Raw genomic sequence first — 26704 nt, 5'->3', positions numbered from 1 at the left:
ATGAGATCTATTCACAAAAGTGGTGTAAATTAAGGGGAAATTTATAAAGAGAATTAACAATTTTTTTTTAGAAGAAAAAATGGCAGGAGGAGGTGATCATGGTAGGGAGTTGGATCAAACACCTACATGGGCAGTTGCTTTGGTCTGTGCAGTTATTGTTCTTATTTCCATTTTATTGGAAAAGGTTCTTCATGCAGTTGGACAGGTGATTTATACATATTTTTTACATGTATTTTTTTAAAAAAAATTTATATATATGACTCTTTCTTGAATTTCCCTTTCATGTTTTGGTCACGAGCGGCACGAATTCGAATTAATCGAGCAAATAATTTGATAGTTAAACAAAAACAACTGGTTTATTGAAGGATTTGGACACTCAAAACTAAGCCTGAAGGAAAATGAAAAATTAAACTTGTTCAAATCATATTATTCCCCTCTCCATTATTTTCACCTTTTCTACAAAATAAAAAAATTTGAACTCATATCACATAGAAGTTGATCATCTAGCCAGGTGAGGAGCTAGAAGAGTGGAAGGGTTCATCCGAATCTCCTTCATCGAAAATTAGTGAAAAAGTTTTTATTTTTTATTTTTATGTATGCATGGTGAAAATCCTGGCCATTGGGTTACATTCTTTGTTGTTTTTTTATTACAGACATTCGAGAGAAGGCGAAAAGGCGCATTGGTGGAAGCATTGGAGAAGATTAAGGGTGGTAAGGGCTTTGTAATAAGTAATTATTAGATTACCAAATTGGGGGTTTAATTAATTAGTGATTCCCCGACAATTTCTTTTGTTGTAGAGCTTATGGTTCTGGGTTTTATATCGTTGCTTCTGACGTTTGGACAAAAATACATAGCCGGTATATGCATACCTGAAAAGGTTGCAGACACGATGTTGCCATGTCCTGCCCAACATGTCCAGCATGCAGTTGTGCCTGGACATGGAGGTGGACATCATGCACCTGGACAGGGTCATCATCAAGATGCTGATCATGATGATGCAGGAGACCATCATCGAAGGCTTCTATGGGACCATATTCGGATATTAGCAGCTGATAGTCCTGCCGGAGCCTGTAAGCCGGTCAGTACCTTTTTTGGATTAAACACTGATATAAGTAGAGCGACATAGACATTGAGGAGCCAACCTCAACTTGTTTGAGATTGTGTATTTATTTTAACCTGTTGTAGCTGGTAAGTTGATTACCTGTAGTTATCTTTTATATGACCTGATTATGTATGTTGTATGGCAAGCCCTACTTAGTTGGCGTTAGAACCCCGTTGTCTGCCTCTGTAAAACATGAGATACTTGTTACCATTTTTATTTTGGTTCTGAAGTGTACTGGTTTATCAGTGCTTAGTTCAAGAGGGTTTTAGACTTATAATTTGGACTCGTTATTCTGTTTGCTTAGATTGCTTGAATAAATGTTCCTTGAAAATTTACAGGCTAACAATAACCACATTGACAGGGTAAAGTTCCATTTGTATCCATCCATGGTTTGCATCAGCTACACATCTTCATATTCTTTTTAGCCGTGTTCCACGTTATTTACAGTGCCATAACTATGCTGCTCGGAAGATTAAAGGTGAGATTGTTTCTACATTTTTAGTGTGACAAGCACAAAAGTTTAACCCTTTTAGGTCTATCAAAAAGTTGTTGCTCACTATGGCTGAAACTTCGTTTGAGGGTCAAGATTGATTTCCCGACCGTGGACACCTTTCAAATGTTAATTCCACTTCTGTTCTTGCACTAAATACTTGAGCATTAATTAGAGATTAAACTTGAGCATCCTGTTTCTTATATGCAGATTCGAGAGTGGAAGGAATGGGAAAAGGAAGTAGAGCATGATTACGAAGCAGCCAATGGTATGGTGTGAAATCGTCATGATTTGATTTGATTTTCTTTTTGCTTTCTCTATGGCCTAGTTTTACGCGGGGACTAGATAGCTGATGAGGGAATTTGTCGTTAGGAAAAATTAATCTTGAAATTCTAGAACTATTAGGTGCAAATTTGGTGTTATTCATGTGATTTTTAGGATATTTAAGTGTGTGAATTTTGTGTTTCAATATGATCAAATTCATAATTTGTGTATGTATGTGAGAGTGATTTGAAGAAGTGAGCTGACAAGACTTTCTTGGCAGCTATAAACCCAATAAATACTCCTTTGTACTACTGATTTGGCAATCAAGTGAGTAAAGAGTTTCTTACGAAGTATTGTCTCCTCTCCTCTACCAGTTCTCTTCCTGTAAGAGAGTGCTAACGTCCTTGGAATTGAAACAAAAGTGCTGAAAAAAAATAGAGAGATGGACCACTTGGTCTCTAATTTCGTGGTGTCACAACGAAAATTATGAAAAATTGGTGTCTTCAATACTTGGTTGTGCGCGAAATGGGGGTTTGGGGAACCTGATCATGAGGAAGTTTTGGGGAACCTGATAATGAGGAAGTTTTGTCTCAATACGAGAAGGATATGCAGGATAATACAAGGAAAAGAATCAATAAGCCTCGCTCTCATCCATCGATATTTGGATGATACTGTGTTTGAGAAAGTAGACAAGGCAACCACCTCAAAGGAAGCTTGAGAGGTGTTGCAAAATGTGAAGAAGGTAAGGCTTTAATCTTTAACGGGTATTTTGAAGGAGGAGAGAATTCAAATCAATTTAGGGTTATTGTTCAAGGCTGAAGGCGTTGTGAATACATTGAAGAGATATGGATCAGATATAACATAGGAGACGTTCATGAAGATCCTTAGTTCTTGGACAAGAGCAACTTTGAAGGATGATTGAGGTGAAAAGATCCATAGAAGATGTGGACGAGGAAGAGGAAATATTATTGGTTGTGGAAGAGGAAGATGTAATGGTAACAAATCCAGCAATGAAGAGAAAAGCCAATAATCATTTAGAGGTCTTGGTTACTAGCAAGGAGCAAATGAAAATATTTATGAAAAATATCAAATTGAGTGCTATAATTGTCATAAATTTGGTTATCATTCCTGAGAGTGTCATAGTAATAATATTGAAAAAAATCCAATCTTGTTGATCACAAGAAAGAATAGGAGGAGACAACTTTGTTGCTAGCACCCAAGGAGGACAATAAGAATTATTTTAGTCCATGGTGTTCTGATAGTAGCATCAAACAAGGACTTGAAAACACAACTTCAGAAGTTGTCAAGTTGAAGGCTACATAGAAAGCTGCAACAGAATAAAAAGAGGATTTGCACTTGGAATTTCAAGTAAGATTGATCGTAAACAGAACAATCTTGAACTTGGAGCCAAGATTATAGAGACGTGAACTGGAGGAGCTATTCATTGGCAAAAAGGGAGGTAGAGAAATGTAAAACAAGATCTGCAAGTATCTGAGCGCAAGAGTGAGTTTAACATATCTAAAGGACAGTTAGAAGAAACAAACGATAGCCCCAGTCTACTTTACTTGGAAAACAGTTGCAACATGAAGGAGTACAAACCATTAGAAATTTGCATGCCTTACAAAATATATACATATTCCTATTCTAGTATCTTTAATGTTGGCGAGAGGAAATTGAAGTAGACTCAAGATATTGTGGCTATTCTTATAAGACCTGTCAAGTTTGAAGATTTTACAAACTTGAGATCAAAGACTTGGGAGTTAAAAAGAAATTTCAAGATCAAGGGCGAGTTTTAGGAAAATTTATCCTTGAAATTGTAGAACTATTACGTGCATGTTTGGTGTTACCCATGTGACTCTTAGGATATCTATGTGATTGAGTGCATGACTCTTGTGTAGTTGCGTGAATCTTGTCCTTACAATGTGGTAAAGTTATCGTGTGTAAGTCAGTTGCAGAAGTGAGTTTAAAAGACTCTGTTGGCACCTATAAGTACCCCTTTATACTTGTCACTTGACAAATAAGAGAGTTGCAAAGTATTCTCCCGAACAAAATGTTCTTTTATATATCATTCCTCTTCTCTCTTTTAGCCTCTCTTTGTCTAACATTTAGTTCCCCTAGGGCTCAATTTGGCATGACATAAATATTCTCCAAAATGTGGTTTATTGGTCAATCATTTACGATATGAAACTATGGTAAGCGTCTTGCTTAAGAAATATATAAATGATTTACCAATATAAAACTATTGAAAACGTCTTGCTTAAGAAATATATAGTGCTACTCTAAAGGAGGTGATTAGTTTTAACTTTAAAGTGTAAACATTTCCGGTTCAATCTTTCTATTCCTATTACATACATTTTTTCCAACCAGCATGCAAACCTTAGCTGCGTATTTTTCTGTTCACTGCTGTCATGGAACACCGGTTCCCCCTTTTCCGTTACTATCCTCTACTATTGTTAAATTTTGTTAAGTTCAACCATCCAGGCGAAAGTGATCTAAGAACTCTTTCCGGTTGTAGCCAAGAGGGATTTAATCTTTAACGCTTAACCTGTATTTCTTTTCTTTCTTATGTGACCTTTCTATGCAGATTCCTCAAGATTCAGGCTTACCAAAGAGACATCTTTTGTTAGGGATAATACCAGTTTTGGGACCACCCCAGTCATTTTCTACACTGTAAGAAAATTCAAGCACCTGCCTTCTGTTTTTTTTTTTTTTTGCTTATTTTTTCAGTATTTTGGGATGAACGAATGGGGCTTTGATAGTTTTCTCTGAGATATTAAAGTGTTAAATTGAGTCAGTTCTGTAACAAAATTGATATTCCTAGTGTGGTTCTCTCAAAAAAAATGTGGACACTAATAGGTTTGTTTGTATGGTTGTGTTTTCATATCTCTTCTAGGCAACCTCGCCATAAGCATGGAAATCATATTTGTATGTTCCAGTTAAAATATTACTATCTCCTAAGGAAAATTTGATTGATACTGCACCCATAACAACACAACTCATCCTCATCGAACGTTCAGTATAGCTATTGCTTGATCAAGTGATATAACATCATAAAGCGATAGTTTATTAAATTAAAGTTTCTATACAATTGCTTATTTACGGTGGAAATTATTTGGTGATATAACATGGAATGTAGCAAGTGAAATGTTGTATTACAGCCATTGCACAAACTATTGTTTCTTCTTTTCTAACTAGATACCCAAACTTTCCAGGTGTGCTTTTTTCGGCAATTTTTCCGGTCAGTTAGGAAAGCTGACTACTTGACCATGCGCCACGGTTTCATCTCGGTCAGGGCTCCTAACTCTGTACCAATCAAATTATGTCTCTTGCAGGACTAAAAAGATAGTTACTTTGCTTATTGTTTTCCTCTTGTTGCAGGTCCATTTAGCACCTGGAAGTAAGTTTAATTTTCAAAAGTACATAAAAAGATCCCTGGAAGATGACTTCAAGGTTGTTGTGGGTATCAAGTACGTGTCTTTCAACTTGAACTGAAACAAACTTAAGTTTTTGATGTGCTACATCTAGAGGTATCTAATTATTTATCTTTATTATTATACTTGCAGCTCAGTGCTATGGCTTTCTGCAGTTATTTATCTTCTAGTGAATGTCCACGGTAATGTTAGAAACCTTGATTGTTTCTTTTAAGACATTATCTCTCAAATCAGAAGAATTAGCTCTAACTACCAATACAAAAACTGTCCTTTCAGGATGGCAAGCTATGTTTTGGCTGTCCATACTGCCTCTAGTTGTAAGAAACTCTTATCATTACTTCATTTACTTGTTTCCCGTTGCATTATGTTGTTCTAATGAAGAGAGAACTAACCACTGGATTGGTTAAAGATAATCTTAGCAGTTGGGACAAAGCTTCAATCAATTATAGCTCAGATGGCTATTGAAATTCAAGAAAGACATGCTGTAGTGCAAGGCATACCTCTTGTCCAAGTTTCAGACAGACATTTTTGGTTCGGCAAGCCAACTCTAATTCTTCATCTTGTCCATCTCACCCTCTTTCAGGTACTCAGCTCCGCTTGTACAGCTATTTCTTGCCACTTCACTTAAGCTTCTTACTCATGCTTTCTTGTCCTGTGAGGCTATGACACTGATACAGGATAACTATGCCTGGCAAATGAGCATCTTTGAAAAATAATAATAATATAGTATAAATTCAAGTAAACAGGTAAGAACTATTTCACTTAAAAGGGAGAAATTAAAAGGCTAAAAATGTGAGAGTATGTATGCAGTGTGGAGACCAATTTACCCCTAACTGTTGAACTTAGTTGGGAAACTAAAAAACATAGATTCACATAAATTGAAATGGGGGGGTATTAATTGCAGTACTTCGTACTTGCTATTAGGTACTATAATAGCTGTCCTGCTTCCTTTTACATAATTTTCTATCTGTTCTTTTTGGATAGAAGTTATAAACATTGTTAGTTGTAATTTAACTAGCTGTAATATGTTACTTACCCTCGTTTTTTCGAGTATAAATCACATTTTGTATATGCAGTTAGCTCAATTTGCTTTTAAATGACTTAATAATACAAACATTTTTACATCGTCAGTCCACAAATTAAAATTAAAGTTCAAAGGGGAAAAAGGTGTTTCCCTTTTAGCATTTGTTTCATACTTCTGCGGTGAGAAGTATGAAACATACCTTTTTACAAGGCCATGTTTTTCCAAGGGATTTAGGTTCTATAAGTGTACAGATAATACATAGCTTAATCTTTTCTGTTAAACATTTTCAAGATGTTTTTTCGTAAATAATATACATAAAGGATTGCTTTCTTAATCAGTTAAGCTTACAAGTCTTGGTGATCTTCCATGTGGGAAATGCTATTGCCTGATATCATGCTTTCAAGAATTACCTTTTGAACTTGCAAGCAAATATTAAGCTTAATCGTTTTCTTTGTGTATTGCAGAATGCTTTCGAGATCACGTATTTCCTTTGGATAACGGTAAGGACTGGACATATTCTCAATTGTCTTTTCATTTCCTTCATTTCTACTACTTGGTTTAACATGATAGCATAACATTTTCTGCAGTATGAATTTGGGCTCTATTCCTGTTTTCACGATAGTTTTTTCCTCGCCGTCTTGAGAGTTGCTATCGGGTAATGAACAAATACTTATCTTCACTGTGTTAAGTTTTTGAATGCTTTCTGAAGTGTCAAAATTATATTAGACCCCATTATTTAAAATTTTACTCTCAAATTATCTGATGAAAGGGATGCTTGTCAGGGTAGGTGTTCAGATTTTGTGCAGCTACATTACACTTCCACTGTATGCACTAGTTACCCAGGTAACTCTTGTTCAAGTTTTCTTTTAGCCTATGTTTCAGATTCATTATGATGATAACTTGGAAATGGGAGTGAAAAAGGCATTTCCAGCCAATCTATTCTCTCAATTTGCTGCTCCAATCTTACCATAGAGGGTACTTTGGATGACTAAGAGGCCAAGTCACTTGAAAAAGGCTTGGGGGGTTTTTTGACGGATTAATTTCACACATGGTCACTGAATTTTATGTACTTTTACGGTGAAACCACAACTATCTTTTGTCACATTAAAGTAATGAACTTTTTCCACTATAACAAAGAAAGACAACTTATTATCCATGGTAATGGTAAAATCACCTTGATGGGCTTCTTATGTCGTTCTGGTGGGTGAGTTTTAGTGACTTTACTGTCATAGCAGGTAAAGTTCAGTTAGTTTAATGTGAAAAAAGTAGTTTGATGATTTTACTGGATAACTCTGTTACTATACATGAAATTAATTTGTGATTTGACACTATATAGGTTAAATGTTTTGATTACAATAAGTAGACACTAGACACCTCCCACGGGAGAAGTTACTCTTTCATTGTACAATAACTCCAAGATCATGTTAACTGATTTGCTTTTGGCTTTTCCAGATGGGATCAACCATGAAGAGATCTATATTTGATGACCAAACTTCCAAGGCACTGATGAATTGGCATAAGAATGCAAAAAATAAGAAGAAACCTACAAAGCCCGGACCAGTTGAAACACGAAAATTAGGGAGTCCAAGGGAGTCACCTGAAACTTCCCCGAGTACCAGAGCTGGTCATCGATCAAGAATAGAAATGTCTAATGCAGAGCCATCGTCCTCTAGTCAGACCGCTAACATCGTTGCTAGCGTGGACATTCCAGAGGAAATAGATGGCAGGCCACGGCCCGCGAACCCTGACCTACTTACAGGTCCTTGATTGAGACAACAATGAGCAGAGATAACTCACGTCACATAGAAAGGGAAAAAAGGGAACAAACACTGATGTTGAAATGCTATAACTTGGCCTGGATATTGGCTGTTACCCTGCTTGGCACAGCGTTGCAGAAAAACTAGCATTTTGTTCCAAATTCCAGTTTGATGCTCAATTTTGTAAACTCCATTTGTACTATTATTATTACAAGAGAAGTGAATGTATGCTTGTGTAATGAAGGCTATAAAACCACGTTACACTTGAAAGTGCCTAATTATACACATTTGGAGTATTGAATCTCATGTCCTTGCTATTTACCAGCATTAAGGTCTGATAGGTGCACTTACATACCTTACTCCACAAACTGCAAATTTATCCACATTTTTTTTTTCTCCACTATAGAACTAGGTTCATGCTGAGGGGCCTGGATAGTTAATCAATTGGCAAAGAGCATTTTGGATTTGGAAACAAAGCAGAACCAACTTTGTTGACAATTCATGACGACTGCACCAACTATAAGAAAATACCTCATAACAGTCAATGTTGGCCTCTGCACCCATAATGCACCAGTTTGAGGCTCATATTTCCCAAGATGGGAGATGCCAATAATTGAAATTTTGAAACCGAAACTTCACTGTATACCATCAATAAGTCAGTTACCAGCTCAAAATGTGTACTTTTTTTATGAAGTTGAATACGTGCTTGGATTGGATCATACAGGGGTCCTTTCTATTTTGACTGATGCAGATATGAGCACCCCATGCCAGTATTTGTTCAACAAGGCTGCTTCATTGTCTCACCCAAAAAAAAAAAAAAAAAAAATTGACGACAGGAAGACGGCTGTTTGAAATTGATAGTAAACGAACAAAAAGGGCACTCAAAAATGTAGAAGAGGGTCATTTGCCACTTTTTAATATTTTACACAACACTAGCTTAACCAGCCAGAAAGCCTATAAAAAGAAAGCTAGTAAGGATAGCATTCTAGAAAGTACATCTTGCGATAATATAGGAGGTACAAGTCTACAAAATCTTCCATTTGCGCTCCACAGCATTCGTGATCATTGATATGCAGTATGCAGCACTCAATGGATAATCCGAAACTGCAAGATACATTAGATGATTAGACCAGGTTCAGCTGCAGAAAATAATGCAATAATTCGCCCTGATGATTTTCGTGTAGCGAAAACAGCATGGACCTAGTTGAGCATTTACAAGGAATATACATGCATTTTTTCCAACTTATCAGTAAAATGAGTTCTCATATTCTGAGATGGTGTTAGAAGCATCAAGTAGGTTGAGATGCAGTTTAGAGCTCGCGTATTTACTTTAGAGTTGACAGGCTGACACTGAACCAAACAACTCATAGGGAGAGAACAACGTCTCACTTTACAATACATTTTGTATGGCATATACTAGAATAACATGATAAAAAATCAAAGATTATGTTTGATATTCCAACCATATCTACATTCTACAGCAGCCACAACCTATTTAACTTTCATTTGCCAAAGTCATAGGACTCTCGAGAAGTACTTTTTACTCTCTAGGAAGATCAATAGTATACAGATGTTCGCATTCCTAAGCATTAAACACTAGCCAAGCAAATCAAGACAAAGACAGAAGAATCAAATGACAGCACTCAAGTTTTATTTGACACAACATAACAAGAAAAGAGGAAGAATTAGCTTACTTGATAAATAATCTTCGACATAATCTTTATCAATTTTCCCATGGGCCATAGCCCCAACCTGCACATTTCAAATATCAAGTAAACTATAACTCCACACAAAACGAAGTTGTCTATAGAAAATTACACTAGAACATACCACAAAAACAAGGTTCATGTCATTGTTGATGCCATTAACATAGTCCTGAATATCCACCAGCTTCTCAGAACTATGAGAGAATCCTGATGCATAAGCAAAGTGGGGTATTAGTCAATTGTCAAGAACATTCCATTAGAGAAGGAACTAAAACAGAAAAATTATTCACCTATCTTCCGACAGTCGATGGGTAGGTACTGTGTAACAGGGTTTTTTATAACACGTAACAGTTTCTCTCGCTTACCAACAGCAGTTATGTTCAGCTTTTGTAGCAGCTGCACTGAATTTGAAGCAACATAAGAAAACAGAAATATTAGACACACAGAAGGGAATAAAAGCATGAACAGAGATGATTGAAGAAATTAAGCCCAATGTAATTTAACTTACACATGATGCCAGCAAATCGCTTAAATGTCCTAGGGATACGAACATGAGGTTTTACTTCAAAAAGGACACCTTTCTCAGTCCTCACATACAAAGCTTTTAATCGCCCAGCTTTGTTTACTCGGCTATCTAGAATTGAGAGCATTGCCTGTGACAGGAAAGAAGAACTTACATAAAATTTTAAGGAGAAAGCACGAACGAGGATTTTTAAATAATTACATAGCCTCATAAAACAATGATGAGGTTTTTGCAATAATTAAGTGCAAATAAAGTTGGTGAACATCAATTCCTTTGTTTCATTAGCTTTGAAAGGAATTAGAACTTATTTCCCTTACGTACCAAAGACTGAAAACAAATGGGCTTTCTCCCTTCCGCTAGAAGGATCTAACAGGAAGCCCATCAGTAGAAGGAAAAATCTCCTGCTCTCATTTTCTATTAAATTTTTAGCAACTGCTACTTAAATTTTCTCTTTTTTCCCCCGGCCCCTTATTTCAACAACAACTATATATACTAAAGAAGAAGCACCAGCTCTCCCCTGCAATTCCATCTATGATCTCCAAATCTAATACACACTCAGCATCTGAACCAGAAAGAAGTAGGATAGAAGCAAGATCAAGTGATGAACTCACACTAAGAACTAACACTGAGCAGAAAAATGGTGGAAGGGAAACCCACAGCCTAGCAATACATGTCTGCATCTTTTCATGTAAGGTAATGGAGAAGCTTTAGAGAGAAATAAAGAAGCTTTTGACATACATCATGCCACGGCTGATATTGTCAAATGTATAAATCAAACAACGCAGCATAGAGAGAGAGAGCCTGAGTTGCACAGAACCAGAGGGTGGTGGGTTGAGAAGGCATCTCACTTTATATTTGTTTTTTCCTGCTTTTTGACTGTGGGGGGAACTTAATCGTTAAATGTCGGCAACTAAACAAAAAAACACGCTTAGCCACTTAACCATAGTCCTAACCTTGTTATGTTCTCTAAACTCTTCAGTAGAATTTTCTATTAATCTCCGGGACACAAACCACCTATGACAGATGGACAGCAGATATTAGATGCAGCCTTACTTGCAAAGTGTATTGTAGAATTGAAAAAGTCGATTCTAGAGTGAATAAGCAAGATCTTGCCTAAAGGCATATGACCATGACAACTGGGAAGATTGCATTTGGCAGAAGATGACCATGACAACTGGGAAGATGGCATTTGGCAGAAGATGGAGAACTGGATAAAGTTCTCCATAACTACGTTGAGATTCCATTCTGATAAACAAAAATGCCAGAGGAAGAAACTAGAGAGTTCTGGAAGGCAAAGAGAGACCCATAGTGCAAATGAAAAAGATCTTGGTGCTTCTCCTCTACTTTTGGAAAATACATGATGTGGCCACTTGTATAGATGACTGGGTAGGCCTTTTTTTTTTTAATCAGGTATAAAAGAACTCATATTTGTAGAGTTTGAAAGAACTTATCTTTGTAGAATTGTTGTGCACATCTCGTATCCAGAAGTTATTTTTCTATATTAAAAAAGATATATTATTTATAAGAAGAAGCTGCTCTGCATCCTATCCATGAATTCAACTGAAATAACATCTAGAAAAAGGCAAGGATGCATATGGACTGAACAGACTCAGGTGTGCTCATTCCTATTTTCATTTTCTCTTTCTTGTTCAATCCAAACTCATATTGTACCCTGCGAGAAATAGAAAGTTTCGCTAGAGCTATTAAATATATTTGATCAAAGAGCTATTAAAATGACTACTTGGCGATTTCATGGACAACTACAAGATATCTCTTTCCTTATCATTGTTCCTTTTCAGTAGTTCGGGGTCTGATTAAACCCAGGTTACTCAGACTCGACTAGACCTTGGATCAGGAAACATCATCTAAATGATTCTTTAATATTCCTTCAGTCCTAACTTGTTTAACAGTCTTTCATTTTTGTCTGTCTATTTAGAAACTATCTTATTTTACATTTACTGCTTTTATGATACTGTGCGATAAAAAGGCGTCACTAAGGCTTAAAGGTAAGTTTTACAGAGTGGTAGTAGTTAGACCAGCATTGTTGTATGGGGCAGAATGCCCGCCAGTTAAGAAAGTCCACATCCAAAAAATGAAGGTAGCAGAGATGAGGATGCTCAGATGGATGTGTGGGCATACTTGGAGAGAGATGATTTGGAACGAAGTTATTCGGGACAAGGTGGAAGTGGCATCGGTTGAAGACAAGAAGAGGGAAACGAGGCTGAGGTGGTTCGGGGAAGAGGAGGTGCGAGGATGCCGCAGTAAGGAGGTGTGAGAGGTTGGTTGTAGCAGGAGTTAGGAGAGGTAGAGGTAGGCCGAAGAAGAACTGGGGGAGGTGATTAGGCAAGACATGGCACAGGACATCACCCTAGATAGGAAGGTATGGAGGTCGAGAATTAGGGTAGAAGGTTAGTTGGTAACTAAGTGTTGTCGCCTTCTGCGCTCTCCTATTTATCCTTTAGTAGTGATATTCAGCTATCGCGTAGTTTCGTATTCCTTGATGTTTATTAACATCTATTGCTACTAGTATTTTGTATCTTGTTATTTTGCTTTCTCTTTTCTGACATTACTGTGCCAGGTACTTTTTCTGAGCCGAGGGTCTACCGGAAACAGCCTCCCTACCTCACAAAGGTAAGGTCCGCGTACATCCTACCCTCCCCAGACCCCACTTGTGGGATCACACTGGGTTTTTTCTTGTTGTTGTTATGATAAATTTTTTACATTCCTTTTTTGCCATCAACTTGACTTATCAGAGGTCACACTAGACAAAAACAAATAGATTTATGATAGAGGGTACTTTTGGCACCTTACACATACTTAGCTTATGAGTCGAAACTCTTCTTTAATTTTATTTCTGCCTAATAAAATGCCATCAAACAAATCGGAACAAAAGGAGCATCTTTTGATGTCAACTAATTGAGCTCCTGTGCAAATTCACACAAACTCCTTAAAAAGTTCATTGTGTTTTAGCTTGCTTGTGTTAGCTTTAGCTTTGCAGCCAAATTTGACAAATTTAGGTTTAAAAGGCAAAGGCAAATCAGTTTCGTTCACTCCAACAGAACCAAGTATCAACTCACGACATACTTTCACTTGTAGGACTCAATATCTGACCAGGCATTACACCAGTCATCTCCACAAAAAATTGACATAAGTTTGACATTAACTTCTTCCTGGTTAACATTGATCTATGCCCCACATGCAGAAATGGTCTCAAATGACAAACGCTTAAATCTGAAATCTACAGGAACACCACAGTGTTCGTACTTTAGGACTATTGAGCAACAAGACATGCCCAGAGTTCCAAAGTTAACTAACCTGATGAGCAATATCAGGCCGATAATCAGAAGGGTTTCGACCATTCTTCTTCAGAAAGTTGGAGTGTTCATCAGAGTTCAGAAGTTGGTAAGTCTGCATCAACAATAATAAGAGATCATTACACACAATAACTTCCACTTCCTTTATACATAGTGAAGGGAAGGGTTAGCATTATATGCAATGCTAAAGAGCATTAATAACACGAACTAGTTAGCAGTTGGATAAAAGCATACAACACTGAAAAAGCTAGAATCTTCTAAGGCAGAAATTCAAAGGCTGTGTGATGCAATATGAATTTGGGAGCTATATTATGAGAGATGAGCTAATGCTTGGGGTGGTTGTACCGGGTCCAATTGGCGCAGTACACAGCTGTTGGGAACTTGATCTTCGAAAGGAGGACACAAGTTTCATTAAGTTTAGTTCTTTAAATTATGAATTTACCCCCAATTCTTATTGTAATAGTTTCTTTCAGACCCATTAGCTAGCTAGGGTTCCTTTATACATTCTGCTGGTCTAACCATTTTAGAGATACATTAATAAAAATCATCTTTTAGCTCTCTTAGTATAGCTATAGCTTAGCTTAGTTTTTACTCCCTCCGTCCCAAAATAAGGGTCACCTTAGCAAAAATCATGCCCATTAAGAAATCAATACATACATTGTAGAGTATCCTAAACTACCCCTGTTTATTAGATGTATTTTGAGAATTAAGCAATATTAAAGAGGACTAATTCTTTAATGCTAAGTGCATAGGTGGACACACTTGCCAATTTTTGTCTTGAATTCCTAAGGTGACACTTATTTTGGGACAGTTTTTTTCGCTAAGGCGACACTTATTATGGGACGGAGGGAGTAGCTAGGTTTTAGCTGAAATCCATTCTGCAACAATGTGTTGATCAAACCATAATCGAAGAAACAAACGTAAATGACAAAAAATGACATTGCAATGACAGACAGACAGACCTTTCCAATTTTAGCGATTTCGAGAGAAGCTCTTTCGATAATGAAAATAACACCAGGTTTATTCGTGCTGTGATCAGTTGCAACAACAGGAATGCCAGATAGTAAATCTACAACTCTTTCAGCTGCCTCAGTATCCGCCGAAGTGTGTTCGGTTTTCGCTCTTTTTTCTGACCCTGCTGATTCCTCTTCCACATGTTCCTCTATTTCTTCTTCTTCTTTATCATAATTCTTTCCTTTCTTTTTTCTCTTTTCACCTTTTACTTTGTATGCTCGCACCATTTCTTGTCACACCTAGAAGTATAACTCAGTACTTCAGAGAAGTAAAGAGATTGTCAACTATACATACAAAATCACATATACATATGGAAATTATGAAAAAAATGCAGAGGCAAAAACAATTACACTGAATCCCAAAGGAAAAGAAAGGTAAAACTTTGCTATAGTAGTAACAATTTAGGGCAAGTAAAAAAAAAAAAAAAAAACTACTTTTTTGAAACTCTTTGTATAGTAGAAATACATGAAAACAAGTATAGTACATAAATAATCAATCTTCCTGTCAAAAATGCATTTTTTTCAGTGCATGATAATCGAACTTTGAAAGGTAAAGCAAGATTGCATCATCACTTGTAACCCAATTCTTTAGATGGAGCAAAAAAACATATTTGCAGTATTTATAATATGGTTACCGAAAGATGAAGAGAACACACACAGAGATTCCGCCGTAAGGTAGCTGCGTATGAGTTTTGGATGGCTGGGGATTTGCGTTAAATCTTACTTGGATTTGGGCCGATCCCTGTCCTTTTCTTTCCAATTGAGTTTGGGCCCTAACTCTTATTTGGACACAAAAAATGGGGGAGAAATTGGCAAATAACCACTTTTGGGGAGAGATTTACACAAATAGACTCTTTCGATGCATATTTTTGCGCGCATTGGCCTTCAAAGCCGCAGGTCTCTAATTTTGTCCCTCAAATTATTGGTCTTTAATTTTTGTGCTTAGCGTAAAAATATATGGGTTCCGGGTTCAAATTCCCGCTCAGTAAAAAATTTAAAATATATTTACAAGGCAGAGTTTTGAATTCAAACTCTACCTTGCCTTATGCCTGAAGGCAAACTCTGCCTTATAAGGTAAACTCTGCCTTAAGGTAAAGCTTGTTACTTTAAGGTAAACTTTGCGTTATAAGGTAGCAAACTCTGCCTTAAAAAAAGTTTGTTACCTTAAGATAGACTTAGCGTTATAAGGTAGCAAACTCTACCTTAAGGTAGAGTTTTGCAGGCAATCGTGCAAATCCCGTTTAAATTGATGGGGCAAACTTGCTTTCATAAAAATTGTCAAGATTTTAAACTGATTTCCAAACTTGCTCTTTCACAAAAATCGCCAAGATTTTTAGACAAATCTTAATGATTCGCCAACATTTTTGCCACAAATCTTAAGGATTTCAAGTTGGGAGATTTGTCTTGTCACAATTCTGATGGATCACAAGAATTTGTGATCAAATTCTGACGTAACGCATTAAATTTGACCAGAAATTCTGATAAATAGCTAAAATTAGTATATTATGATGTTATAAAATAATAGCCAGCAAATATTTATTTTTTGTATATTATGATGTTACACACACATATATATATATAGTATTTATTTTTATATATTCAGCTAGGAATGTAATTATTTTTGGCCGTCCGAACAAAGGGGTAACTTACCTTAAATTAATGAGAGGTACTATGAAAAATATAGAAGAATTTTCTCTTTCTGCTTCAGCTTCGTGAAGAAACAAAAATTTGTTGTTCCCCCTAATAACAAACACTGCTTTTGGTGTTACTCATAGGCCCTTTTTTTTTTTTTTTTTTTTGCCAAACATCCCCAATCTTTTTAAAAAAAAAAAAAAACTTTTTTTCAACTTCCAAAATTTGACCAAACAGTCTATAAGTCCTACAAGGGGCATAACACTATTCAAATTACAATTTACAAATTTATATCTAGTCAAGCTATAATAACACAAAATAGTTAAAATCCAGGCGTACACAGTTATCGGATTGCATGAGTCTTCGGGTTCCAACTTCCACGGCTATTTATTTTCAGAGATAGCATTAAATTGAAATAGAATTTGAACGTAGAAGTTTATAATGTATATTCATCCCATCTCTAGAAAATTAACTAGGCATATTTAGTAGGCTTTTGGCCATAGGATTTGGGACCTCAATTTTAAGTTTTGACTTAAAATAAGTGTTTTTTTTTCCTTTTAACATGCACAAAATTTGAATTTCATATCATGATTTTAAATTTCAAATTTTTCGAAAAGTAGGATTTCAAATTCCAAGTTGTGATTTCAATTTTTTTTTTTTTAATGTAAAACTTGACCTATTAGTTTATAATTTTTAAAAAGGGCCCATCATTTTAAAATTTGCAAAAAAAGACTCATGCTTAACGTAAAGAAATTGTTCATACTATGTGAAAGACTTACATTAAAGAATAACTAGTTACTAGAGTACTATTGTCAGGGGCGATTTTATGTAGTATTTTTGGGTTACGTGAACATATGGTTTATCCGTAAAATTAGGCATTTTATATATATATATATATTTTTTAAAATTGGTATAATATTAACTGCTGGAACACATACTACAAGAAGGCTAAATGGTGCACTTGATTGAAGGTAGAGCTATTTAACTAGAGGACTAGGGATCAATTCCCACTTCATATAAATTTTTCTTCTTTTTTCTTTAGTGGTGAACCCATATTCTAGAAATTATAGATTCACCTCTGACTATTGTTGATTTTTTTGGATCAATGGATCATTGTTAAATTATGTACTTAAAGGCTTGTAATAACATGTAATTGCAAACATTTATTGATAAAAGGAACACAGAGATATGCAATTTATTAATACGACGTCTTACAATATTCTGATACCTTGTTCATGGATTATGATTTGCTCATTTGGCAAGATTGTATAAGAGTAGAGAAATTTTTGATAGTTTTCACACATTGTGGGTTTTCATGTTTATAAAAAAAAACATATAAGAAATTCAAGTTGCATATCCAAATAAAATTTCAACTTCAAATCAATCAAATCACTAATATTAAATCATAATTTGAAATCATGTCCGGATCGGCACAAGGTATACTCCTCTTGCAAAAGGTATCACAGGTAAGCGATACTCTTTTCTAATGAGAAGTAGAGCGAATTTGGATATCCTGTCTCAAAAAAATTAATATGACTTGATAATCTTGTGTGGCATTAACTAGGAGGGTGTTTGGATTGACTTTTCAAAAATAGCTTATAAGCTACCCCTATTTGGATGGTTGTTTCCCATGGTTCATTAATGTATTATTTTCGACGAAACCATGTTTGTTTTTATTGTTCTTAAAATTATATTGTATGGTGTTATAAACCAGTTGTAATCCCGTGATTCTATAACTATGAAAAAGTCCAATTTTTGTAACCACGGATTTGGTAATTTTTGCGTAGTTACGTATTTTATTTCCCCATTATACCCCCACCCACCTACATCACACCCAAACCCACCCCACCCCCATCCCCACCGCCACGAACCCCCACTACCACCCACCCCCACCCCTACCCCCGTCTCTGCCACCCACCGCACCCTACCACCCACCACTACTCACTATCCCTCACCACTACCCATCCCCCCCCACAACCACTTACCCCCATCCTACCACCCTACTACCCCCACCTACAACCCCTAACCACTCACCCCCACCCACTACCCCAACCCACAACCCCCCACCCTATATATATAAACTAGTTTGTAATTAAGGGTTAATGGTATTTTAGTAAACTCACATGTTATTATACAGTATTATACCGTCAAACCAAACAATAAAAATGTTATTAAACCGCAACAAACGATACAATACATCCAAACATTGTATTCATTAATACAGTACAATACAACACCATTCCATACTGTACATTATGAAACCATGGGTAATGACCATCCAAACATAGGCTTAAAAGTCATAAATTAGGAATTCCAACTTTTGACTTTTGACTTATTTTTTAATTTTTAAGCCTAAAAGTAAGTACTTAAAAACACTTTTTATCTTTTCCAAACACTATAAAAACTAGAAAAGAGCTTAACACCTTATAAGCACTTAAAATAAGTCAATCCAAACACACTCTAATTAATTATAGAATGGATCACATTAATTGTGTGATGGATAAAAATAATCTCAACCTCTCTATACATAATTAATCTGTTCTACATGATCATCAGATCTAGAATTCTAGACTAATTAGCGACATTGGACATGAAGACTACCAAAGCGATAATGATTTTAGTTATTTTCTTCCTTGTTTTCTCACTAGGCTCTAACTTTGGCGTCTCTTCATTTGAAGATTCGCCGCCACCGAGGGTGAAGGGGCAGATTGATGTTCCAACTCAAGATATAATTGGCAGGTCATCTCTCGAGACGATGCATCATAGAAGAATGTTACGATGTCGCGGTTGTCCTTGGTGGCGTTGGCCAGTGTGTTGTGAATCTATTACTGTTAAAAAGCCTCAGTGAGATAGTCATGTACCTTAATTACATGCTCTTTGTACTGGTTTAATCTAATGGGAAACTAATTCAGATAATTATATTTGATGTGTCACAAATCTTTTATGGCTAAATAACTTTTGCATCTCCAACTTTTTTAACACTTTCGATGGCTGTCCACCGGTAATATAGTAGGGAAAAGGACACAAATATTGATACCCGGTGGACCAAAAATCTTAAAAGTCATTTTTTAGCCTTTTCAAAATAGTTCTATTTTTAAACAATTTTTCAACTAATTCCAGCATATGTATAGAAACTGTATCATTGTTGTATATGTATAGAAAATATATCATATGTATAGAAACTGTATCATTATTGTATAGAATATATATCACAACTGTATATGTATAGAAAAAATGTATCATACGTATAGTAAGTGTATCAATATCGTATAGAATATGTAAAGATGTATAGAAAATATATCATTGTTGTATAATTTGTGTATAATAAATGTATAATCAACGGATAATTAGAAAATGTATTATTAGTGTATAATTCCTGTTTAATAAATATATAATTAATGTATACTTACTACTTATACATGTTTCGGGATAATTTTTTCATCGATCTTTAGTAGCGACTTTGTCGCCTTTTTGTAGCGAACTTTCAGTGACGACTTTTAAAGTCGCCACAAAAAGTCTGATTTTTTGGGTAGTGAATGGGTTGGGCTAGTGCTTGGCATTAATTTGGGCCGAACAGTCAACTCGGGTCATTTGCTTAAAGGGAAAAGTACATGGTGTGATCATCAGGGGGAAAAAAGGACCCAAAATGGCCCCATTTTGAACAAATGTCCCGAGTTGGCCATTCGGCCAAACTAATGCCATGCGTTGGCCCAAAAACAAAGGATCAAACTTTTAGTCGCCACTAAAAGTTCGCTGCAAACAAAAAGATCAGACTTTTTGTGGCGACTTTTAAAGTCGCCACTAAAGGTTCGCTGCAAACTTTCATTTTTTTTTCTATCTCCTACTAGGGATTAAAAAAGAAGAACTAAATAAATAAACTAAAGTAACCATCATTGAAAACTTAACAAACTAAAATATATCAACTACAAACTAATAAAATTAGTAAGTATACATTAATTATACATTTATTAAACATAAATTATACATTTATTATACATAAACTATACGTTAATTATACACATATTATACAATAATGATACAATTTCTATACGTATACAGTAGTGATACATATTCTATACAACAATGATACGGTTTCTATACGTATATGTATGATATATTTTTTATACGTATGATACACTTTCTATATAAGAATGATACAGTTTATATACATATGTTGTAATTATATATACACTTTTTATACAAGAATGATACAGTTTATATACACTTTCTATATAAGAATGATACAGTTTATATACATAAGCTGGAATTATATATACACTTTCTATACAAGAATGATACTGTTTATATACATATACTGAAATTATATATACACTTTCTTTAGAAGAATGATACAGTTTATATACACTTTTTATACAAGAATGATACAGTTTATATACACTTTTTATACAAGAATGATACAGTTTATATACACTTTTTATACAAGAATGATACAGTTTATATATACTTTCTATACAAGAATGATACAGTTTATATATTATATATGTATGATACATTGTCTAGACGTATGATACACTTTCTATATAAGAGTGATACAATTTATACATACTATACTTATGTATGGAATACGTATAATATGTGAATCATTAGTGTATAATCAATGTATAACTAATGTATGATTAGTGAGTATAAGTTGATGATACATTTATTATACACAAATTACACAAAAATGATACAAATTTATGATACTTTTTCTATAGATATATGGTAGGGATACATATTCTATACAACAATGATACTTTTTTATACATATGATACATTTCTATACATAGTTGATCTTTTAGTGGCGACTAAAAGTTGCCACTAATAGTCTTTTTTTGCAACGAACTTTTAGTGGCGACTAAAGTCGCCACAAAAGGTCTTTTTTTTTTGGGTAGTAAATGGGCTGGCGGGCTACAAAATGGGTTTGGAGAAACTTGGGCCATCCGGTGGGATTAGTTTGGGCCGGATGGCCATTTATGTCCTTTTAGGAATGAAGTCATCCGAGACAAAGTTGGAATAGCCTCAGTGGAAGACAAGATGCGGGAAGCGAGGCTGAGATGGTTTGGGCATGTGATGCGGAGAGATGCAAATGCCCCAGTGCGGAGGTGCGAGAGGCTGGCTAGAGACGGTTTTAGAAGAGATAGAGGTAGGCCGAAGAAGTATTGGGGAAAGGTGATTAGACAGGACATGGCACATTTCTTGCTTACCGAGGACATGACCTTAGATAGGAGGGTATGGAGGACTCATATTAGGGTAGAAGGCTAATAGGTAGTCGCGTTTATCCTTTCTTATGAGTAGTTTTATTGCTCTATAGTTTATTGTCTCTTGATTTCTGCAGTATCTGTTGGTTTATAATGGCTTATTTACTTTCATTGTTTTCATTTTCATAATTGCTTTGATTTGTTTGCCGTATCGACCTTTCATATGTCTTTTCTTGGTAGAGGGGTCTTTCGGAAGCTTGACCTCCCTACCTAAGGCGGGGGTAAGTCTGCACGTACTGCTCCTCTCTCCCAGACCCCACGTTGTGGGATTCACTGGGTATGTTGTTGTTGTCCCTTTCTTAAAATGGGGCCTTTTGGGGGTTCCCAATATAGTAGTCTTTCTGTCCGAATTTATGTGAGAAGTTCGGATTACGAGGAGCAAAACACTTAATTTCTTATGTGAATTTGTATATAAATTCTTTAATTTAAAAAAAATTGCATATTTAAAAATTACATATAAATATTATAGGTCAAGATACCTAATTGATTCAAAATAGTTGTTGTTGTTGTTTTTTTTTTTTTTTGAGAAAATCCTAGTCAAAGAAAAACTGTTTGACTTCTTGTTGACACCCAATTTTGGCCCTCCTTTTTATTTAATTAATTTCACTATGCTTCTCAGTCGTGAAAATTCCCGAAAATGAGTTTGGAATATTTTCACTAATTATCACACTATTTTTTCGAGATATATTTCGCTAAAATCAAGAACATTTTTATGGTCTCTTAAAAATGACCAGACATCATATTTTATAATTGAAAAGGACTAAACATTTTTTTTATAATTAAAATCATTCGAAAATAATAATAATAATGTTGATATTCGTATATTGGCATTGACATTTTTCCTTTAATCTTACTTATTACCGTATTAGTCATCTTTTACTCTATTTTTAAACTAAATACGTATATTAAATTACTGGTATTATAATTTATATAGGTGTATATATTTTTGGGGAACTAATTAGGACAAAGAAGCATATTTTAATTAATTGATTGAAATAGAGGGGGATTAGAAATTAATTCATCTACCTAAAGATATTGGGCCATCTCACTAAACCAAATCAGCAGCCCAATATCCCCCTCAACCGCCCCAGCCCAATTCCCGCCGACCCGACCCGGCCCAAGACCACCTAAAAAATCAACCAACAGCTAACCAAATGACGCCGCCATCCCACCCCTGTCACGTCACGTCCATCACCTCGTCACCACCACCACGCCGTCGGACCGCTGGGTTAACGTGGTCAGCGACGCCACTGGCCTCACCAGTCACCTTTTCTCCCATCACCCATCTCCCTTTTTCTGAAATGGAGCTTGACGACTCGTAAAAAGGTCGATTGAGACCTCTGAGAACGGGAAAGAGCGAATCCACAGCCATCAAACCCATCTGAAAAGGTGAAAATCCGTCACTTTTTCTTCATTTTTCCTCTTTTCGAAATTTCAGATTTTTTCCCCCTCTTTTGATTCGAAATTTAGATGCTAATTTCCCTTGGTAGAAGCTGTTGAAGCCCCCTCAGCTTTGCCTATAAATACAACCCCTCTATGGGCTGTTGAGAACAAGTCGAATAACTGAAAAATCCCTTTGTTTTCATAAGTTTTCTGGACAGCTAAAACCTCCTTAAGTTCAGAAAAATTTAAAAAAATCTCTCTTTACTTTCACAAAGTTCAACAACCGGAAATTCCCCACTGTTTTTTTTAGATTCTTATTTTCAGAAAATCTCGTTTTAACTCGTAAGTTCTTTTGGTTGCATAATTCCGGTGGTTCTCGGCTGATAAGGATTGTTTAGAGCGGATTCGGAGACTCGACGACAACAAATAGCCTCAGTTCGCTGTCCCGAAGAAGGTAATCGTACTCGTCTTCTCTTCGTCTTCAATGTTGTAAAAGTAGAAATGTAGTCGTTCAATTATTTCTCGTCGTTTATTTGGTTTAGTTGGTTGGAATGTGTTCCCTCCTCGTTTTGTTGTAAATTAGTGTAGAACGACTAATTTCGTCAAATATGTGTTTAACCCCGTTCGTTGCTCGCAAAAAGGTGGTCTTCATCTCCTTTTTAATTTTTCTGGTTTTTATTGTTTCCTTATGTATGTTTCAGTTCCCGTTCGTTTGTTTTGATTTCTTATTTAGTATAGTGGTTAGTATTTAGCAGTATGATCTTATGTTAGCTGCCTAGTGGTTCGCCTCTATGTTTGGTTTAATGTTTAAGGTAGTTTGAAGTGTTAGTTTCATGTATGTTTAGGTGCTATTCTTCATCCCATTGTGTCTATGATTCAAATATCGTAGTATAGTTAGAGCAGCTTGAAATATTAATCTATTATTTGCTTAGCATGCCTAATTATCGTTCTACGATCTTGAGATATGCCTTGAGTTTGATTCAATGATCACTTGGTTTGAGTGCTAGTACGGTTTTAGCTCTATTTATGTGTTAATCCTGTATCTTTATGGCTTAAGTCCAGTATTAGGTTGGATTAGTCAGTGTTAACGTGTACTTAACTTCATAGTTCTTCCTGAAATGAAGAATATTAACCTATGCCTAGATAACTGGATTATTGACTGACTGCTTATGTTTATATAGCTTGTTTAAGGATCAAAATGATAAGTGTTAACTGCTTAAGCTAGTTTTTCTTGATTTGTTAAGAGGATCTTGGCTTATCTGTTTCACAATGTGATTAAATGAAATGTCAACATGATTATTTGCCTAAGTTAGTTGTCAAATCTTGCCTTTGGTTCTGAGATGGCTCTATGTTTGGCTTTGTATGTTTTAGCAGAAATAACATGTCCCAATGAGTACCTTTAAATGTTAGTCACTGCTTAATCAATCTGAACATGCTGTTAGCCCTGGTTCCAAATGTGAATGCCCATGGATTTGACCTGTAGCTAATTATGAAGTAGATCTGTGTAACATGTTCTGTGTCTATCGGATGCTAGTTACTGTATGTGATAGGAATAATCTAATGCATTTAGTGTTAATAGTTAATGCATTGCGAAGTAAAGATTAAAGCCATGAACACTGTTGTTGTTAAGTGTATGCTAAACTTAAGCCCCTCCTTTTTTGTGTTAAGGTGTGATCATTGATTAATTGATCGTAAGAGTTTCTACATGTTTACTATGACTATGTGCTATGTATTAAAAAATGTAAAGCATGTCAACCTGTGCCTTCATCACCCTGTCCCTCTTGTGTATGGATAACTGGGCCTGCAATTTTGGACTATGTGAAATACTGATCCTGGTTTGATTTGGTTGTATATGAGAAGGTTCTAATCTTACTCTTGTGTTAAAAACTGAGTTTTACTTGGCATTTTGACTCTTAAACTAACTAAAAGGATCTGATTAACTTAAATTTAAGAATACCATTGCTTAATCAAGTCTGAAATACAATAACTGGATGTTGGCATGCCTCTATGTGTGACATAGTGTGATGATAAGTTAGACAGCTATAGTTGGGGTTTGTTTGGATTAAATGCTTTGTTCTGATTGTCTAATGACGAGTGAAGGGTGAACTTGCAGTTATATTAACCAATTTAGGTTGTTTATGTCATTGAAACCTGCCTATGTTCATTTAGCTTTTATAAAATAGCATAAGTGGTTTTGCTGAATCTGTCCAAGTGTGGTGTCCATCTTAGCCTATGCTTGTTTATATATTGCCTACACTTATGTTTGTCATTCTACTGAATTTGGGGAAGTATAACATTGCTTGAGATAGGGACACTAAGTATGTTAATAAGAGGAAGGTCTTACATGCTGGTTCGAAATCAGAAAATCTATTTGATATTAGTTTAAATAGACTTCTATTGTGAATGACAAGTCTCTTTGCTCCTTTGACCCACATGCAGTTTTTGTAGTTTTGAGTCTGCTTATTGTTTATTTAGGTATAATGGGTCCTGTCTACTTAGGTTTGCTGTGTATGCATTGTCTCGGTAAAAATGCGATGAACTACATTGGCATTCTTGGTTAATCTCTACTGCTCAACTCTGCAAATGTGCAGATTAACTTGTAAACCATGAGAAACTGTAATAGTTTCATTATGATTGTTTGAGGTAATATAAATGTAAGGTTTAATTCACAGATCAGTATGTGTTTAAGCTTAATGTGGACACTGTTTGGTATAATTATTAGGATGTGTTAGCTTCAGTTTCCTTCTATTATGATTAGTGCAAGTTGATTTAATGTGGAGCATAATTTAAACTTAAAAACCTCTCCTACCTGAAACTTTTTTGGGACAACTGATTAAGGATGTAGCCTTGTAACATGATCCTTGTGGTTACTATTGTTGTTGGTTTCCATTTGCACTCTACATTTAGGTTGAGTATAATTAGTTGTTGAAACATTTTAGTTTGACTTCCCTCTGGTGGATTGGTTGCTGCATTATGTTTTAATGTTCATTACTTTGTTATGTACTGGAGTATCTAGTAGCCTTACTTTGTATTGGTTAATGTCAAGCGTTGATCTTTGTATAGTTTGGTTTGGGATTCACTGAATAGCAAATGGTTTAAGGACCAAAGAGATGTTATTATGGACATGTGTGATAGGAAAAGGACATTTCATGATGTCATTCTTTCTTATCTCATCTTTGGTTCAAAAATTTAGTTCAATACCCTTCTCCCTTCCTCATTTTATTTTCATCTCGTTTTGGTTATTTTTTTAATTCCAGTTCTGTTTCGATATAGTCTGTTAGTATTTTCATTTTTTCTGTTATTATTCTCTTTGTTTGAAATTTATATTTTCATTTTTTGATTTTTGTTTAATACCAGCATGATTAGTTGAGCGGTAATTGTGTAAGTTCAGCATAAGTTAGTCGATTTGATTTCGTAGTATGATTTAGCTCTATTTTTGTTAGTGTGAGTGCTTTAGCACCATTCTAGTACAAACATTGTGAATATGAGGCATCCTTATTGCAGCTACCGTGTTTAAAGCTCGTAAAGATGTTACAGTTAAGCATGTCTTTGAAGAATTAGATAAAAATGCTGTTTTAGTAAATGATATTTGATGTGTGTCACTGTTAGAGTCGTAATTTCCAGCCATGAGTATGAGTTTGTTTTAATTTGGATTCTTCAGTCAGTTCTTACATGAGAAGCCAGTGTGCAGTAGTGAATTCGCTTAGTTGATTTTGTAAATTTATATAGATATAATATATACTACTATCAAAATATATGCTGCTGGTTTAGATTTCAGTAGAAGAATAGTTCAAGGCCTTGCT

At 35.4% G+C, this 26704-nt stretch overlaps 2 protein-coding genes across 8 annotated transcripts; one reads left to right on the top strand and one right to left on the bottom strand.

Moving 5' to 3' along the window:
- The first annotated feature begins 74 nt into the window (after nucleotides 1–74).
- On the top strand, nucleotides 75–8373 carry LOC132029799 (MLO-like protein 9). 6 transcript variants are annotated; one of them, XM_059419159.1, is made up of 15 exons: nucleotides 75–205; nucleotides 654–711; nucleotides 799–1079; nucleotides 1465–1581; nucleotides 1804–1861; nucleotides 4442–4527; nucleotides 5070–5144; nucleotides 5236–5324; nucleotides 5421–5470; nucleotides 5565–5605; nucleotides 5698–5871; nucleotides 6777–6812; nucleotides 6900–6967; nucleotides 7119–7155; nucleotides 7765–8373. In XM_059419159.1, the coding sequence occupies exons 1-15, from the start codon at nucleotides 80–82 to the stop codon at nucleotides 8077–8079; spliced, it is 1611 nt and encodes a 536-aa protein (XP_059275142.1). In that variant the 5' UTR covers nucleotides 75–79; the 3' UTR covers nucleotides 8080–8373. The 6 variants fall into 6 exon arrangements, with proteins under 6 accessions (XP_059275142.1, XP_059275141.1, XP_059275145.1 ...); XM_059419158.1 differs by having other exon boundaries at nucleotides 7095–7155; XM_059419162.1 differs by having other exon boundaries at nucleotides 7100–7155; nucleotides 7765–7953.
- A 522-nt stretch (nucleotides 8374–8895) lies between these two features.
- LOC132029797 (uncharacterized) lies at nucleotides 8896–15414 on the bottom strand. 2 transcript variants are annotated; one of them, XM_059419157.1, is made up of 8 exons: nucleotides 15350–15414; nucleotides 14575–14865; nucleotides 13614–13706; nucleotides 10284–10428; nucleotides 10066–10176; nucleotides 9900–9982; nucleotides 9764–9821; nucleotides 8896–9173 (listed from the first exon to the last, which is right to left on the bottom strand). In XM_059419157.1, exons 2-8 carry the CDS (start codon nucleotides 14851–14853, stop codon nucleotides 9094–9096), a joined length of 849 nt encoding a protein of 282 aa, XP_059275140.1. In that variant the 5' UTR covers nucleotides 14854–14865; nucleotides 15350–15414; the 3' UTR covers nucleotides 8896–9093. The 2 variants fall into 2 exon arrangements, with proteins under 2 accessions (XP_059275140.1, XP_059275139.1); XM_059419156.1 differs by lacking the exon at nucleotides 15350–15414 and having other exon boundaries at nucleotides 14575–14989.
- Nucleotides 15415–26704: the final 11290 nt, after the last annotated feature.

Source organism: Lycium ferocissimum, chromosome 9 (assembly GCF_029784015.1).
Source record: "Lycium ferocissimum isolate CSIRO_LF1 chromosome 9, AGI_CSIRO_Lferr_CH_V1, whole genome shotgun sequence".
Classification (NCBI taxonomy): domain Eukaryota; kingdom Viridiplantae; phylum Streptophyta; class Magnoliopsida; order Solanales; family Solanaceae; genus Lycium; species Lycium ferocissimum.
This window is presented reverse-complemented; position numbering and strand designations above follow the sequence as displayed.

Bases quoted from the DNA above. Each gene is read 5' to 3' on its own strand.
- LOC132029799 (XM_059419158.1), top strand. From the start codon at position 80: ATGGCAGGAGGAGGTGATCATGGTAGGGAGTTGGATCAAACACCTACA. The intron at 1,080-1,464 runs GTCAGTACCTTT...CCACATTGACAG, and splicing joins CTGCCGGAGCCTGTAAGCCG to GGTAAAGTTCCATTTGTATC. The intron at 5,606-5,697 runs GTAAGAAACTCT...GATTGGTTAAAG, and splicing joins TGTCCATACTGCCTCTAGTT to ATAATCTTAGCAGTTGGGAC.
- LOC132029797 (XM_059419157.1), bottom strand. From the start codon at position 14,853: ATGGTGCGAGCATACAAAGTAAAAGGTGAAAAGAGAAAAAAGAAAGGA. The intron at 10,429-13,613 runs GTTAGTTAACTT...TTCCTGTCACAG, and splicing joins GGCCTGATATTGCTCATCAG to GCAATGCTCTCAATTCTAGA. The intron at 9,983-10,065 runs GTGAATAATTTT...CTTATGCATCAG, and splicing joins CATCGACTGTCGGAAGATAG to GATTCTCTCATAGTTCTGAG.